Here is an 18,785-nt window from a genome sequence, read left to right on the forward strand (position 1 = left end):
ATCCCCATGGACAGAGGAGCCTGGAGGGCTATAGTCTATAGGGTCACACAGAGTTAGACATGACTGAAGTGACATGCGTGCATGCACAGGAAAGGAAACCGACATGCAGAGAATGGACATAACTGATCTAAGTCTACAGAGCCAATAAGTGGAAAAGTCAGGATTCAACCCAGGAGGGCTTGCCTCTGAGTGGGTCCTTTTACCTTTGGGCTGTGTTGCTTCTCCTAAGGTAAACTGGAACATCAAAGTGGGGCCAGGACAACCAACTGGTGTACGATGCATTTTGCCCACCCTGACCAGATGCCCATGAGGAAGACTGGCCACATGTGTCCTGTTTTATAGTGAAAAGATCAGGCCACAGCCTCCTATGCAGCCTGTAGGAGACCCCTCCCTTGGGACCCAGGTGCTGGTGCTGTTTAAGCCTGATCTTTACTGAGAATTTGGGAAGCGCCTCTCCTAATACTACCGCCCCGATAGGCGGAATTGGTTTTCTTGGTCCCTGTATTCCCTGAGGAAGTCAGTCACTCTGGCTCCCATTGGTCATGCCGTGACTGGCTCAAGTCACAAGTCAAAGTTAATCCAAGAGTGGGATGGAGGACAAGCCCATATGACTGGCTCAGGTCCTGCCGAGCACCAGTCCCAAGCTCCTCACAACCTTGGGAACATGGTTGTCCTATGGCTGGTGCTTCCAGCCGCACTAGGCTCCTTTCTCCTGGGGGTCTTTGTCTGGGCTGTCTTTGAGCACTTCCTCACCACTGATGTCCCCTCTGCTCTACGACATCTTGCCAAGTTCCAATTTCTGCACTGCATATTTGTCTACGTGGTCACTTTGGTGAGTTGGCACTCAGTCCTCTCATGGATTGGAGTGAGCTTTCTCTCTCTCTTTCTTCCTCTCTCTAGGTCCCTTGGAGGGATAGGAGGGCCTGTCCTTCTTTCATTTGCCTTCCCTCTCTGTCTTCAGACTCTCCCTAGAAAGACAGACTTTGCTACACAGTGAGCTCTCCAAGTCTGCAGGTGCTGCATCTGTGGATGGGGGGTCAACTATAAGAGATTGAGCATCTGAAGATGTTGGTATCATGCGGGTCCTGGAACCAATCCTTCATGGACACTGAAGGACAGATGGACGATAGTCCTCTCTTTTGTGTGTGCTATTCTGTTTCTCTCCCTCTTCCCTTCCCGTCCTTCCTCTCACCCACCCTCCCTCTTTTTCCTTCCTCCAGCAGCATTTACTGAATGCCAATCAGCGGGCTCGTTTCTGAGACTTCCCAAACTATCCCAGTCCCAGCCCCTCCCCTGAAATGGCTCGGAGCCTGACAGAATGAACTTGCTTCAGCTTTAGCGTCTTCCACTTCACAGCACACAGGTGTCCCCCACCCCCAGCAAAGATTGCAAGCACCTGGAAGGCAGGGCCCACCTTATCCATCCCAGGACCTGGTGCCTAGCACATGCTTAGTTACTATTTGCTGATCAGTCACCAGGGAATTCACCCAATATTTCAGAGTGGCCACCCCAGCTGGGCTCACTCTGAGCAGGGGTTTGAGATTTGGGATGAAATGGCACATGCCTAGAGCAGCAGATTTGGGAATAGTTTGGCATCTAGTAAGAGGCAGGACGGAGAAGGCAATGGCACCCCACTCCAGTACTCTTGCCTGGAAAATCCCATGGACGGAGGAGCCTGGTAGGCTGCAGTCCATGGGGTCGCTAAGAGTCAGACAAAACTGAGCGACTTCACTTTCACTTTTCCTTTCATGCTTTGGAGAAGGAAATGGCAACCCACTCCAATGTTCTTGCCTGGAGAATCCCAGGGACGGGGAAGCCTGGTGGGCTGCCGTCTATGGGGTCGCACAGAGTTGGACATGACTGAAGCTATTTAGCAGCAGCATCAGCAGCAGCAGCAAGAGGCAGGCAACTTGATTTAATTATGATGTCCCAACCATGGGTGGAGATCAAACAGTTCAGACTGATGACCTGCGGGGAGAACAACTGTTGAAGGAAGTGAGGAGGCCATGCTCAGCTCTGAGAGCTACTCCCTGGCTATGTGATTTTGGGCAATTTACTTCACCCCTCTGTGCCTTAGTTTCATTATCGGTGAAGGGGGAATAATTGTGTTTCTTCCATCATGTTGGTAAGAAGATTAAGATACCAGGTGACAAAGATTTGGTGATATTTGGCAAATAATGGGCTTCCCAGGTGGCCCGATGGTAAAGAATCTGCCTGCCAACCCAGGAGATGTGGGTTTGATCCCTGGGTGGAGAAGGTCCCCTGGAGTAGGAAATGGCAACCCACTCCGGTATTCTTGCCCGGGAAATTCTCTGGACAGAGGATCCTAGCGGGCTACAGTCCATGGGATTGCAAGAGGTCAGACGTGACTGAGCACTGAGCACATTTGGTTAATAAGTAAAGAGTGTTTCTTGTGTTGTTGGACTGTTTCACCAAGGATACAGATGACTTTCAGAGAAATGAACAAGTCTAGTTTATAATTAGGTGAACGCTACTGTCCCAAGGAGACAGGCTGAGGAAGTGGTATGCACATCTCTCTTATTAATCCTGGTCATGCACTTTGCTGGAGGTCAGGTCGTCTCAAGCCAGCAGCTGCAATCTGTATGGAATTTCAGGCTGTTCTGAGGCCCTTGGACTGAAAATGATGTCCAAGTGGCCCAGAAAACCTGCGATCTTTCCAACCTTCAGTGATTCTCCTCAGGCGCAGCCCACAAGCCAAGCATCTTGTGATGACAGCTGCTCCTGGGAGGCTCTGAGATGGGTCTGAGCTTGGCTATGGAGGGTGAATTCAGCTTGTGAAGTTCCATCCTGGTCCCCCTAGCCGTGAGCCCTCCTAGAACAGACTGCTCATCATAGGTGAGAATGATGAGCACGGCAATATCCAAGTGGTTCATTTGATTCCAGAAGACAGATAGATACAGAAGTCACATGAATATTAAGGAGAAGGAGGCAAAAACCTAAAAGACTCTACAGCCCAGAAATCAGGTGCCTAGTTTTGTAGTCAGATAACTTTGGGTCTGAGCACTGAATCTCCACTTGCTAGTTTTGTGGACTAATGTCTTTGAGGCTCTATTTTCTCCTCTAAAGTGGTGAGGGTAGCTGGAAATGCTTTTTATAGGGGTGAGGTGGGGAGTGAGTGAGAAATGCATTTAAGGTGCAGGATAGAGTGCTGGGTGCTTAGAAAGGGCTCTGTAAAAATAGCTTATTAGTAGTATATATATAAAATCTTTGAAGGCAAAGACACAGCATTTGCTAAAATCGTTATCAATTTGAAGGCTGTTATGAATGACTTCATAATATGAATGGAGAAGGAAATGGCAACCCACTCCAGAATTCTTACCTGGAAAAATCCATGGATGAATTTTCCATGGTTGGAGGAGCCTGGTGGGCTACAGTCCATGGGGTCGAAAAGAGTCAGACACCTGCTGCTTGGGCTTCACATTGTGGTGTCTTCTCTTGCTGTGGAGCATGGGCCCCAGGGCTCTCAGGCTTCAGTAGCTGCAGTGTGCAGGCTTAGTTGCCCTGAGGCATGAGGAATCTTCCTGGACCAGGGATTGATCCCGTGTCTCCTGCATTGGCAGGTGGATTTCTATCTACCACACTACCAGGGAAGTCCTGATACATTCTTACAAATAATACTAGAAATAATATTAGATGGGCCAAATATTTGTTTGATTTTTCCAGACAATGTGCAAAAATAATATACAATAATTACAGTATTTATATATACATATAATATATAAAATATATATAATATATAATATATATTATATAATTTTATAATTATATAATATAAATTTATATAAATATATATATATTATACATCATATATTATTATTATATATTATTAGATACATTAGATATATATTATGTATACAATACAATATGTATACTATATATACTATATAATAATATCTAATATATCTAATAATAATAATATGTAATGTATAATAATATATAGCAATATATAATATAATACAATATGCTGTATATAATATATAATAATCATAATATATTAATATTATATAACAATATAATATAATTAATAATATATAATTATCAATTATGTATTGCATTATTATATTATATATTATATATATTATATGATATATACTATATATTATTTACATTATACATATTATATTATATACATTATTATATAACTATTATATAATATATATTATATAATATATATTATATATTATATAATATTATATCATATTAATTTACTTATAATTATTTATTATATTATGTATATTATATATTATATATTATAATATATAATTTATTTATATATATTTATATAATATAGAATTTATATATATTAATATAATATAATGTAATATAATTATAATATATAATACATCATGATATATAAATATATTATATATATACTATAGTATATATGTAATATATAATGTAATATATAATATATAATAATATATGATAATATAATTATATATTATTAAATATAATATAATATTTTATATCAATATATTAATATATATCAATACAAACATATATTATAATATATAATATATAGAAATATATAATATATAATATATTATATATTTTATAAAATATATGAAATATAATATAATATATAATAATATATATATATTATAATATATAATATACATAATATATTAGCATATTATATATATTATGTATATTACATTATATTATATACTATATACTATATTATATATTATGATGTATATGTATTATGATGTACATATACATTTTGATGTATTATATATTATAATTATATTATATTAATAATATTAATATAATATATATTATATTGTATTATATAATATATGTTGTATTATATACTATAATTATTATAAATTATAAATATAATTATAAATTTATATTTTTAAGTGTATATTGTATTTGTTAATTTGTAAATGTGTATATATATATATAACTAAAAAATTTATAAATAAGGTTATAAATTATATAACATAATTATATTATAAATATAATTGTATATGTTATATTATATATAATAATATAAATATAATAATATATCTAATATATATTAATATATAATATTCATATAATATAATAACATGCAAACAATATAATATAAATATAGGATATGTATGCACTTATATATTTATATAAATATAAATTATATAAACATTATATATTTATATAAATATAAAGCCTAATATTAAATATTATATATTCATAATACTATAAATAATAATAGTAATCAATCTTCCTAAATTGCCTCTGTCCTAAATGGCTAGCTCTGGCAAATGTGAACTCATTGTTGGAGAAAACAATTGAAACCAGACTTTCCTGGTAGCCCAGTGGGCTAAGTATCCACCTTATAATGCAGGGGACCTGGTTTTATCCCTGGCAGGATGATCCCACAGCCACAGAGCAACTAAGCCCGTGTGCCACAACTACTGAGCCTGCGCTCAGAGCCCATGCCGCACCACAGGAGGCGTCAGCACAATGAGAAGTCCGCACGGCAACTAGAGAGTAGCCCCTGCTCTCTGCAGCCAGAGAAAGTCCGTGCACAGCAACGAAGACCCAGCACAGCCAAATAAATATTTAAAAAACCCAACAAAAACAATTTAACTTCCTGGCCGTATCTAGTGACCTTTCAGAATGTGGTGCTAAGAGATGTTTATCACCACCTTGCATTGTTCAAAAGTCCTGAACCATTTACACTTCAAGATGTGGAATGGGTTCCTCAGATGTGGGCCAAGGGAAAGGAGGCCCTCCTCACAGCCCTGGTAACCTTGCTCTCCTCCAACTCAAGCAGAAAAGTAGTGGTTTTGATGGGAGTTCCCTTTTGAGAAACCTAAGCCTTGGCAGTGGGGTAGCTGGCGTGGGGGTGGGGATGTCTCCATGGAGGGAATGTACTGGGGCATCCCACAGACCTTGGGCAAGGAGGTCACACCAGTGGGTGTGACCTCACACTTGCCAGAACCCACCAGTGGCGCACTCCCCATGGGTGGTCACATCTGATTCCCAAGCTTCATCCTTGGCGACTGTAGACCTGATTCTTCAATTTTACAAACGAGGAACATTGAAGCTCAGAGAAGGGAACGCTTGAGGTCTCTCAGTGAGATAGCAGTAGGTAGAGCTAAGTCTTGAATTCAAATCTGCTTGATTCCAGAGGCCACACTGTTTCTAGTTTAGTGGTTGAGAACATAACATTCTGTATCTTACTCATTGATGGGCATGGCACTTGACCTTGGTATGCCTCACTTGCCCTATCTGCAAAATGGAGCTGATAATTGTGCTTGACTTGGAAGGGTTGCTGAACAGTTAGAGCCAGTTAATAACCTAAATCCGTTGGACCAGGATGGGCATGTTATAGGTGACTGGTGTCAGCTGTTCTTACTGTGTTCACTATTATCATCCTGTGCTGTTTTCTTCCTGACACAGACACATATTCCATGTGAGGTCCACAGAAGAGATGATGCGACATGGTTGAAATGCATTTATTACGTGTGACACAATACCATGTAACTACAACAACTACATCTCATTAAATATTTCACTGTCTGTTTGCTTATAACCAGTGACCATATTAGTTTAAAAACAATGGACTTCTTTTCACATTTGGCATATAGATGGCCCTTGTGCCATTGATCCCTCCTCCTGAGCCCATGGGCTTCCCTGATAGGTCATTTGGTAAAGAATCCACCTGCAATGCAGGAGATCCCAGTTTGATTCCTGGGTTGGGAAGATCTGCTATAGAAGGAATAGACTACCCACTCCAGTATTCTTGGGCTTTCCTTGTGGCTTGGCTGGTAAAGAAACTGTCTGCAATGTGGGAGATCTGGGTGCGAACCCTAGGTTGGGAAGATCCCCTGGAGAAAGGAAAGGCTACTTACTCCAGTATTCTGGCCTGGAGAATTCAATGGACTGTATAGCCCATGGAGTCTCAAAGAGTCAAACACAACTGAGCGACTTTCACTTCTTTCCTGAACCCATGGCAGACATCCTTAATTGGTCTTATTACTTTTTTCTGTTGAACACAAATGTGGCTTAAGCATCTGTCCTAACCCAGGGAGGCAATGATGGTGTTAACCCAGGTGTTAACCTGTCTCTGCCGTCTCAAGCTGGGGGCCAAAGACAGCAAGGTTGCCAGTCATCTTGCCTTGGACGTTGGCTTTGATGAGCTCAGTGCCCAACCACTCAGCCCAAATGTGGGCGAGCTCTTTGACAAATTCATACCACTCTTCAACCGAGAGCTTTTGGGAGGAAATTCTGCAAACCCAACCCTTTTTCTGGACACACTCTCCAGAGCCTGTCGCTTCCTGATGAGCCCTGGGGCCATGCTTGGAGGCACATGAGAAACTGCAAGAACATTCTAGCAGTTACAAGGAGCAGGAGTCATCTATAATTCAGAGACCCTAACCTCCCTAATCTCTCCCTCTCTTTCTCTTACCTCTAACAGGGGAAAATATTTGAGAAGATAGGGGTTTGCTCCCTGCCCAGATTTCTCCAGTCTTTGCAGAACAGCGTGAGAATCAAGGAGGACCCTGCGCTTGTGGTAACCAACCTGCATTTTGGGACCATACCGGTCAGGCTGTTACAGCCCAAAGCAGCCTCCCCCAACCCCCGGCGAGGCATCATTTTCTTTCACGGAGGAGGTGCCTTAATGGGGAGCCTGGGTAAGATCCTCCACGGTGGCTTTATAAAGGAAGAGCCTCATCCACACACACAGCTTTGCCCCCCACCCCTCCCATGGTAACCTTGTTGGAGTTTCTCCAAGAAATCACAAATGGGTTGCCATTTCCTTCTCCAGAAAGAAATCGGCAGTTGGAGATTTTTATTGGAGTCCAGACTATGGACTTTGGGCTCAAGTCAGCAGACGGTGTGGAAATGTTCTTTTTTATACTGTGATAGTCTAGGTCAAGGAGAGTGTGGTGAAGTGGCTGGGGAGGTGAGGGGGGTGGGATGGCATTTATGGCCCTGCAGTAGTGACTCTGCCCCCTCCCCCTGCTCACCACTCACAGCCATTGCTAGTCCTGTCTGTTCTTCCCCCACAATATTTCTCAAATGCACACGTTTCTCGCAGGCTCTGCAAGATCATTGTGATCTTTCTCTTGCCACATCCCTTTACTCCCACATCTCAGCAACTGCTGTCCCCGTCACTCCTGGCCCTTCACGGTCTCATCCTCACCCAGTAGCCAGAAGGAGCTCATAAAAGTAAAGTTGGAACTTGTCTGTCTTGCACTGAAACCCTTCCTGTGGCTTTCTAGTTTTTTTTTTTTTTTTTAAATAATGTTATTTATTTTTGGCTGTGCTGAGTCTTCTTTGGTGCTCGGGCTTTTCTCTAGCTTTGGTGAGTAGGGGCTACTCTCTAGTTGTGGTGCGTGGGCTTATTGCAGTGGCTTCTTGTTACGGCTCTCTGGCTCTCGAGCACAGGCTCAATGCCTGTGGCACACAGGATTCGTTGCTCAACGACATGCAGGATCTTCCCGGACCAGGGATCGAACCCATATCTCCTGCATTGGCAGGTGGATTCTTTACCACTAAGCCACCAGGGAAGCCCTAGGGTCTTTTCAAAAAATAAATTGATTTATCATTTTTGTCTGTGCTAGGTCTCCATTGCTGTGTGCGGGGCTTTCTCTAGTTGCAGCAAGCGGGGGCCACTCTGCTGCAGTGTGCAGGCTTCTTCCTGAGGTGGCTCCTCTTGTTTCAGAGCACAGACTCTAGGGCACTTGGGCCTCAGTAGTTGTGGCACATGGGCTTAGTTGCCCCGTGGCATGTGGGATGTTGGTTCCCCGACCAGGGCCTGAAGCCACATCCCTGCATTGGAAGGCAGATTCTTACCACTGGACCACTAGGCAAGACCCCTCCAGGGTCTTTAGATGAAACCTGAACTCCCCCCAGAAGCTGGTGCTGGCCCTTCAGACCTCTCCTGCCTGCCCACCTGGGCCTCCTGCCTGCCCAGAGTGATCACTGCGGTAGCCACGCTGCCTATGCTGCTGACACTCCAGGCTCCTTCTCTCTGAATCACCCGCACTTGCTGTTCCCCGGCCTCCAGAGTTGTCTCTCCACATGCCCTCACTTTGCAGGACTGCTGACTCCCTCTTCATTCTTCCAGTTCGATCTCAAAGGTCCCTCCCCAGAGTGGCCTCCTGGACATCTCTGAAAAACTCTCCCTGCCCACTCTAGTGCCCTGCCCTATGCCTGGTGTCCATCCATCCTTGACATCATCCTTTAACATTTTCTTGATGGCAGTTGTCACAATCTGAATGAATCTCCTTCCTCCAGGTGTTTCCTTATTTACTGTCTGCATTCCCCAACTAAGAATGGGAAGTCTGAGAGTGCAAGAAAGACTTTTGTTTGCTTGTTGCAGGACCCCAGGGCCAGACCCATGGTTTTATTTTTTGAATGAATGTATAAGCATGAGATCTCTTTAAGAAAATTGGATACAGTAAGGGAACATTTCATGCAAGGATGGGCACAATAAAGGACAGAAATGATAAGGGCCTAACAGAAGCAGAAGAGATTAAGAAGAAGTGGTTAGAATACAAAGAAGAAGTATATAGAAAAGGTCTTAATGACCTGGATAGCCATGGTGGTATGGTCACTCACCTGGAGCCAAATATCCTGGAGTATGAAGTCAAGTGGGCCCTACAGAGTATTACTACAAACAAAGCTAGTGGAGATGATGGGAAATTCTAGCTGAGTTATTTAAAATTCTAAAAGATGATGCTGTTAAAGTGTTGCATGCAAATTTGGATAATTCAGCAGTGGCCACAGGACTGGAAAATGTCAGTTTTCATTCCAATCCCGAAGAAGGGCCATGCCAAAGAATGTTCAAACTACTAGACAGTTGTGCTCATTTCACATGCTAGCAAGCTATTGCTCAAAATCCTCCAAGCTAGGCTTCGATAGTATGTGAACCAAGAACTTTCAGATGTACAAGCTGTGTTTAAAAAAGGCAGAGTAACCAGAGATCAAACTGCCAACATCCCTTGGATCATAGAAAAAGCAAGAGAATTCCAGAAAGACATCTACTTCTGCTTCATTGACTACACTAAAGCCTTTGACTGTGTGGATCACAACAAACTGTGGAAAATTCTTAAAAAGATGGGAATACCAGACCATCTGGTATTACCTGTCTGGTATTACCTGTCTCTTGAGAAACCTATATGTGGGTCAAGAAGAAACAGAACTGGACATGGAACAATGGACTTGTTCAAAATTGGGAAAGGAGTACATCAAGGCTATATATTGTCACCCTGCTTATTTTACTTATATGCAGAGTATATCTTGGAAAATGTCTGGCTGGATGAATCATAAGCTGGAATCAAGATTGCTGGTAGAAATATCAACAATCTCAGATACACAGATGATACCACTCTAATGGCAGAAAGTGAAGAGGAACTAAAGGGTTTCTTGATGGTAGTGAAAGAAAAGAAGGAAAAAGCTGGCTTAAAACTCAATGTTCAATAAACTAAGATCATGGCATCTGGTCCCATCATTTCATGGCAAGTAGAAGGGGAAGAATTGGAAGCAGTGACAGGTCTTATTTTCCTGGGCTCCAAAATCACTGCAGATGTTGACTGCAGCCATGAAAATAAAAGATGTTTGCTCCTTGGAAGGAAAGTTATGACAAACCTAGATAGTGTATTAAAAAGCAGCAACATCACTTTTCTGACAAGGGTCCATATAGTCAAAACTATGGCTTTTCCAGCCGTCATGCACTGGATGTGAGAGGTGGACCATAAGGAAGGCTGAGTGCTGAAGAACTGATGCTTTCAAATTCTCCAGGTGCTGGAGAAGAGTCTTGAGAATCCTTTGGGCTGCAATGAGATCAAATCAGTTAATCCTGGAGGAAATCAGCCTTGAACACTCACTGGAAAGACTGATGCTGAAGCTGAAGCTCCAATATTTTGACCACTTGATGAGAAGAGCTGACTCACTGGAAAAGACCCTGATGCTGGGAGATTGAAGGCGAGAGAAGGGGGTGACAGAGGATGAGATGGTTATATAGCATCACCAGCTCAGTGGATATGAATTTGAGCAAACTCGGGGAGATAGTGGAGGACAGAAGGGCCTGGTGTATGACAGTCCTTGGGGGTCCCAAAATGTCAAACACAGCTTAGGGACTGAACAACAACAATGAGCACATGAATACATAGATGGATGGATGGGTGAATAACTGGGTAAAGGGATATAAACTAACCAACACTCGGGAGGATGGAGAGATGGTCACACAGGAGAAAACTTGCCCTTGTGAAGAGCTGAGCGGTCCCATTACATGTTCCCTGAGATTAGGCTGTACTGCCACCTGGTGGTAGAATATAATATCTGAACTTGCTGCCTGGATGCTCTCCCCTTCTCTGAAGTTAACTGTATTTACTTTGTGGGACTTCCCTGGTGGCTCAGTGGTAAGGAATCTGCCTGCAATGCAGGAGACACTGGAGATGAGGATTCAGTCCCCGGGTTAGGAAGATCCCCTGAAGGGAACGCAACCTGGCAACCAACGCCAGTGTCCTTGCCCGGAGAATTCCCTGGGCAGAGAAGCCTGGCGGGCTGTAGTCTCTGGTGAGCACACACGCACACATCTTCGTCCTGGCCCTCTTGTCCACGATCACTCCTCCCTTTCAGAGGCCTCTGGGAGCACTCCATTTTTTGTCTGCAACTGTTCCTCTTCCTCTGTGGAGGAATGACATTACTTCCAACAGTAACACCAGGACTCACTCAGCAAATATTTTTTTAAGGACCTACTACGTGTCAGACCCTCTTTGAGGCCCAGGGAACATTGTGGAGCACAAGAAAGGTCCTCACAGAGCTTACCCAAACAATGGGGCTGAGCAGTGAAAGAAAAACAAGCGTATGTGTGCTCAGTCGTGTCCGACTCTTTGTGACCCCATGGGCTGTAGCCCGCTAGGCTCCTCTGTCCATGGGATTCTCCAGGCAAGAATACTGGAGTGGGTTGCTATTTCCTCCTCCAGGGGATCTTTCCCACCCAAGGATCGGACCCTTGTCTCCTGCATTGGCAGGCGGATTCTTTACCGCTGAGACACCTGGGAAGCCCATACATACATACATACATATATATAATTATTAATTATTATTCACATTCCAGAGCAGATGTGCCCACCTTCCCTTATCTTGGCTTTGTCGATTTCAAAGCACCAAGCCTTCCAACTCCAAGGTTTCCCCTCCCATCAAAGGAAACACTGTGGCTGGTGAGCCCCAAGGCATACCTGCTCCCTGACATTCAAGAGACTTGGGTGGATTCAGCTGTCTGATTTTAAGCTTTTTCTGTTGTCCAGGCAGAGGTGGCCAGAGTCACTTCAAGGGAAGCAAGAACAGGAAGAGAGGGAGCTGTCACACCTAGCGCCAGCATTGCTTGCAGCTCTCCCTGTGAGCTGGGGGGCAGCGCTGGGCCCCGTGGGCACCAGGCCTTGTACAGGCTACTCACAGGCAGCTGCTGCTGTGCGGGTTTTTGTCTTGCAGACCTATACCACAGCCTGCGTGGTTCTCTAGTCCGGGAGACTGACTCTGTGTTGCTGGCGGTTGGGTGAGTTGCGGGAAAAAGTTAGTGGGTGGTACCTGGTGGCAGAAGGTAGAGGTGAGGCCCCAGATGATTTGCTGAACAGAGGTCCTAACCCTGGGGAGACATTCTTGCACATGCATCCGTGGAGACCGGCACGTCTCCATGTGAAGACGTAGCATTCAAAACAGCCTAAACTGGAAGCGACCCAAATGCCCATCCACGGGGAGAACACGAATCAACTGTGGCGCTGTTGGTGTTACAGTGCACAGCCATTAAGGTGTTATGGGATGTGGTGTAGCTGTTCAAACAAGGGAACCAGAAGGCACACCCATATGTGGATGAATCTTGGCAGTATAAAATTTAGTGGGAACATTTTCAAAAAATTATGTAAAGCAAGATACTCTGTCTACAGAATGAAAAACAATTAAAATCAGAGCAATACTTTTAAGGAATATGCATAGGCACAATGAAATTATGTAGAAAGGAAAGAAAAAGAATGGTGGTTATGTGATTCAAGGTAACCATTCCCTCAAATGGGGGAGGCAGTGAGATGGGATGGTGGTGGGGGTATTATGGGGTTGGCTGAAGATTCTGAAGGTTCTGGTTAATATCCTGGCTGTTCTTTGGGGCAATGATGCTTCTCGCATTGTTAAAACAAATAACTAACGAACTTGTGAACTAACTAGTTAGCTAATTAACTCCCAGCCATGAAGGGACTAATGTTGGGAGCGTCTCAAGGAAGCCATAACTCTGGGCACCTGGGGTTCTTTGAAAATAGGAGAGGGCTTTTGAGTGAATGGAAGGGGCTGTGGGGACCACTCACCAGAATTCTGGTTCTTAATCCAATAGATCACAAGTCACAGGGAAACAGTTTAGAGAATGCAAGTGAGAGAATCTAAAAACTACCCCTTTAGATTCAACCTCTAAAAAAAGCCCCCTCAAAAAAAGCAACTTCCTCAGCATCTCTGGTTTTCTTGATGAGATGGAGGAAGATAGCATCTTTCCAGTCCTCATCATTGTACCTCCCAAACAGCTGAGCCTCATGTCTGACATTCTACCATTAGAGTTTCCACCAGACTCTACATCTCTGAGGTCTTAGTGATAATAAAAACATCCCTTGAACACATAAAGGTGTTAATAAGCACCTCCGTTAATACCTTGTAGGAAATTGCTGAGGATATTGTTATTCTTGGGCTTCCCAGGTGGCACTAGTGCTAAAGAATCTGCCTGCCAACGCATTTCAGCCCAGTTCAGTTCAGTTGAGTCACTCAATTGTGTCCCACTCTTTGCAACTCCATGGATTGCAACACACCAGGCTTCCCTGTCCATCACCAACTCCTGGAGTTTACTCAAACTCATGTCCATCGAGTTGGTGATGCCATCCAAACATCTCATCCTCTGTTGTCCCCTTCTCCTCCCACTTTCAGTCTTTCCCAGCATCAGGGTCTTTTCAAATGAGTCAGTTCTTTGCATCAGGTGGACAAAGTATTGGAGTTTCAGCTTCAGCATTAGTCCTTCCAATGAATATTCAGGACTGATTTCCTTTAGGATGGACTGGTTGGATCTCCTTGCAGTCCAAGGGACTCTCAAGAGTCTTCTCCAAGACCACAGTTCAAAAGCATCAATTCTTTGGCACTCAGATTTCTTTATAGTTCAACTCTCATATCCATACATGACTACTGGAAAAAACCATTGCCTTGACTAGATGGACCTTTGTTGGCGAAATAATGTCTTTGCTTTTTAATATGCTCTCTAGGTTAGTCATTGTTTTTCTTCCAAGGAGCAAGCGTCTTTTAATTTCATGGCTGCAGTTACCATCTGCAGTAATTTTGGAGCCCAAGAAAATAAAGTCTGTCATTATTCCCATTGTTTCCCCATCTATTTCCCATGAAGGGATGGAACCAGATGCCATGATCTTAGTTTTCTGAAGGTTGAGTTTTAAGCCAACTTTTTCACTCTCCTCATTCACTTTCATCAAGAGGCTTTTTAGTTCTTCACTTTCTGCCATAAGGGTGGTGTCATCTGCATATCTGAGGTTATTGATATAATCTCTGGATTGGGAAGATCCCCTGGAGGAGGAAATGGCAATCCACTCCAGTATTCTTGCCTGGGAAATCCCATGGCCAGAGGAGCCTGGAGGGCTACAGTCTATGTGTTGGAGAATTGGAAATGACTAAGCACACTATTGTACTGTATATTGTATTGTTATTCTAGACAGCTGTAAAGACTTGGCATAAAGGTTTTGATAGCTAGGCTGGTGGAGGAAGAAAGGCAAGCAAGGTTCTTCAGGTTGCCAGGGGCTGCAGGTAGATGGTGCCTGGGGGGAAAAGCCCTGAGAACACTAAGGGAGAAATGATCATGGTCTGGGTGCTCCCTGATTTTTTGTCAAGACATAATGGAATTTCTTAAGTAAGATCCTGGAAAATCTGTATTTGAAAGATCTGTCTTTCAACCATTTGGCTCTGCAGAGCTTTCATACCTGATGGTGGGTGGGCAAGAGAGAGTCCAAGGAGGTGTAGGCATTTCCGTTTCCTACTAGCAGGTCTGGGATTCTGCAAAAGAAAGCATATGCTAGTTCATGACATCAAGTTTGTATGTTTGACATTTGATGAGTTGCATTCACTTCTAGGGGCTTCCCTGGCGGCTCAGTGGTAAAGAATCCGCCTGCAGCGCACGAGACCCAGGTTTGATCCCTGGGTTGGGAAGATCCCCTGGAGGAGAGCATGGCAATCCACTTCAGTACTCTTGCCTAGAGAATCCCATGGACAGAGAAGCCTGACAGGCTGCAGTCCATGGGGTCACATAGATTCAGACACCACTGAAATGACTAAGCAGCTGCAGCATTCACTTCTAGACATGGCAAAGTGGAAGCTGAAGCTTGCGCTTGCTGCTTACAGGTGCTGGCGCCATCTCACCGTGAGGACTCCACAGAGGCGCATGTGTTTTGCCCACATTTAAGTGGGAACCCATGCTGATAACATTGAATTATTGATCACGATATTGCTTATTGCGGAAATGTGGCAAAGTTATAAGCAATCAACCCATCCTACTCTTTCTTTTTTAAAAAAATATATTCATTTATTTGGCTGCACCAGATTCTAGTTGTGGCATGTGGAATCTATTTCCCTGACCAGGGATGGAACCTAGACTCCCTGAACTGGGAGTATGGAGTCTTAACCACTGGACCACGAGGGCAGTCCCCAAATTGTATTCTTAAAAATGATGCTTTAGGAAACCTTTTATAGGAAATAAAATTCAAGGTCAAATAGAAGGCAGTGGTTTTCAAACTGTTCCGTAGAGCAGTAGGGTTTTCCTCATTGTCTCAGAGGTGGGCCCAGAGGTCAAAGAAGAAGAATCAGGGATTCAGGTGTCTTATCTTTGGGCAAAACAGAACAACTGCATTTACCTATTTTATTTGGTGGAGCTCCAGGTATCATTTTAATAAAAAAAATAATATTTTTTTGCTGTTGTTCTAAATAAGTTTGAAAGCCACTAGTCTAAGGTGTCATTTTTCCTTGTGGAATTCTCAATTTAATCTTACAAGTAAAATTTTTTTTTTTTTTTGATGCTTTTAAGTGATAGGTTGCAAGAACTGAAAAGACAACTAGCAACAGCCTCAAATAGAAATTTAAGATAACAACCATATTTTAAATAAGCTTTCTAATCCAAGTTTAGCTAAGCTGTTAACTGGTTTAGCCAAGTTGTTTCAATTTTTAAAATGTATTCCTTTCTGTTATTCCAGTCTTGATTCATACATTAGTTAGCTTGTGTTAGACCCGGGTTCCATCCCTGGGTGAGGAAGATCCCCCGGAGAAGGAAATGGCAACCTACTCCAGTACTCTTGCCTGGAAAATTCCATGGATGAAGGAACCTTGTAGGCTACAGTCCATGGGGTTGCGAAGAGTCAGACACGTCTGAGCAACTTCACTTTCACTTTACTATTTTTAGAAGTTCACCTGCTCTACCAGCTTGATTGAACTATAATGATGTGTGCATTCTGTCAATTTAAGCTGTTCAACATGTTGGTTTGATATACTTACATACTGCAATATGACTGCTACCATCATATCACATAATTAGCATTTCTTTTTATGGTGAGAACCTTTAAGATCTACTCTGTTAGCAACTTTCAATTATATAAAATATTGATGTTAACTATAGTCAGTATCCTGTACCTTAGATCCCCAGGACTTGTTAATCTTATAACTGAAAGTTTGTATTATTTGACCAGCATCTCATTTGCCTCACCACCCCCGGAGTCCCTGGTAACCACTTCTCAGCTCTCTGTCTCTCTGAGTTTTGGTTTCTTTAGATTCTATGTATAAGTGATATCATACAGTGTTTGTCTTTCTCTGTCTGACTTATTTCACTCAATGTAACATCCTGGTTTCATCCAAGTTGTTGCAAATGGCAGGATTTCCTTCTTTCTTACCACTAAACAATGTTTCAATTTATATGGAACATCTAGAAGTTCATTTTAAAGCTCCTTCTCTTTGTCCTTGAATTCCCCTTAGGAGACACACTTTGGGGGCTTAGACAAATCCCCAGGATGCTGATCATCAACTTCTGGCACCTGGGTCTGCCACAGCCCCAGTTATGTCTGTTTTCTGACTGCCTACTTTCTCTACACCTTCACTGTCAGAACACTTCCCAAACCCCTTCTTTCCTTCCTGCAGCCCCAGAAAAAAAGGCAACTCTGAGTCATTGGTGGGAACAAACCTTGGTCCATTAGATTTTTCTTTTTAAAATAATTCTACCTGAAAGAAACTTGCCCTTGACTTTCCTTTTGGTTTCTCCTATCCTTTTCTTTCATGAGTGGCAGCAGCTTCATTGGCCTTTCTTGACACTGCTGGTCGTTTTGCTTCTGATGTGAATAGCTTTCTAAGTTACATGTTTTTTTCCTTGTTGTTCAAATCTTTTATTTTTACATTTTTTTTTTAATTGGAGGAAAATTGCTTTACAGTGTTGTGTTGATTTCTGCCATACAACAACTTGACTCAGTCATAGTTACATACAACCCCTCCGTCTTGAGCCCCCATCCCGCGCCTCTAGGTCATCACGGAGTGCCAGGTGGGCTCTGGCACCGTGTAGCATAAGTTGCACATTCTTGTATGGAGCGTCTCCATCTGTGGAAAGTAGACAGAGCATAGTTGTGGAATCAAGGATCCCTGCCCGTAAGTTAAGGAAAGGTTCTTCACATCCTCAAATGCAAAAAGTGGGGATAAGCACCCTTACCTCAGAGGGCCATTCTGAAGGTTTAATTAGAAACACCATTGCAAGGGGGAGTGGAAAGTAACGTGGCTTCCCAGCGACCCCCGTTCACACGGCTGTGCTTCTGTTCCCCGCTTGCTCAGGTACCGCAAGCTTCCTGATCACCATTACTATACCCTTTCCTATGATTGCCTGAATGCCTCCATTCACTTCCTGAAGACCCTGGAAACATATGGGGTGGATTCCTCCCAGGTTGTGCTCTGTGGAGACAGCCCTGGGGCAGGAATAGTGGCCTTGATTTCCCAGACCTTGGAGGGCAGGTTAGATCTTCCTCAAATCCGGGCCCAGGTCCTGATTTATCCCCTCCTGCAACTCATCAATTTTCAGCTGCCATCCTTTCACCAGAACTCACGCATCCCATTCCTCACCCAGAAGTTAATGATAACTTCTGTGTTTATTTTTTTATTTTTTCCATTTATTTTTATTAGTTGGAGGCTAATTACTTTACATCATTGCAGTGGTTTTTGTCATACACTGAAATGAATTAGCCATGGATTTACATGTATTCCCCATCCCGGTCCCCCCTCCCACAACTTCTGTGTTTAAATACCTGCTTATCGACTTCTCCTGCTGGGATGCCATCATGAGTGGGGCTTTTATTCCCCCTGAAGTCTGGAAGAAGTACCGGAAGTGGCTTAGCACTGACAACCTACCCAACAGGTTCAAGAAGACAGGCTGCCAACCTGTGTTTCCTGCCCCTTTTAATGAGGCTGCCTGTCTAGAAAATAAACACTTGTTGGATGTGGAATATTCACCCCTTTTAAAGGATGATGAGATCATAGCCCATCTTCTGGAGGCCTTCCTGGTGAGCTGTGAGAATGATATCCTCCGTGATGATGCCTTGTTCTATAGGAAGCGCTTGGAGGACCGGGGGTCCCTGTGACGTGGTACCATGTGGAGGATGGCTTTCATGGATCACTGTTATTTTTTGATAAGAAGTCATTCTCTTTCCCATGCTCCCTGAAAATTATGAATGCTGTAGTCTGTTACATAAAGAGCATACTGTAAGGTTGGGGGT

General features: G+C 43.2%; 1 protein-coding gene across 1 annotated transcript; it reads left to right on the forward strand.

Annotated features, from left to right (window-relative positions):
* The first annotated feature begins 664 nt into the window (after positions 1-664).
* On the forward strand, positions 665-18,775 carry AADACL4 (arylacetamide deacetylase like 4). Its single transcript, XM_020900984.2, is given in 6 exon segments — positions 665-832; positions 7,430-7,646; positions 12,457-12,520; positions 17,851-18,150; positions 18,299-18,633; positions 18,636-18,775. Coding segments are annotated over 6 exon segments (1,224 nt in total).
* Positions 18,776-18,785: the final 10 nt, after the last annotated feature.

This window comes from Odocoileus virginianus, chromosome 11 (assembly GCF_023699985.2).
Source record: "Odocoileus virginianus isolate 20LAN1187 ecotype Illinois chromosome 11, Ovbor_1.2, whole genome shotgun sequence".
Taxonomy (NCBI): domain Eukaryota; kingdom Metazoa; phylum Chordata; class Mammalia; order Artiodactyla; family Cervidae; genus Odocoileus; species Odocoileus virginianus.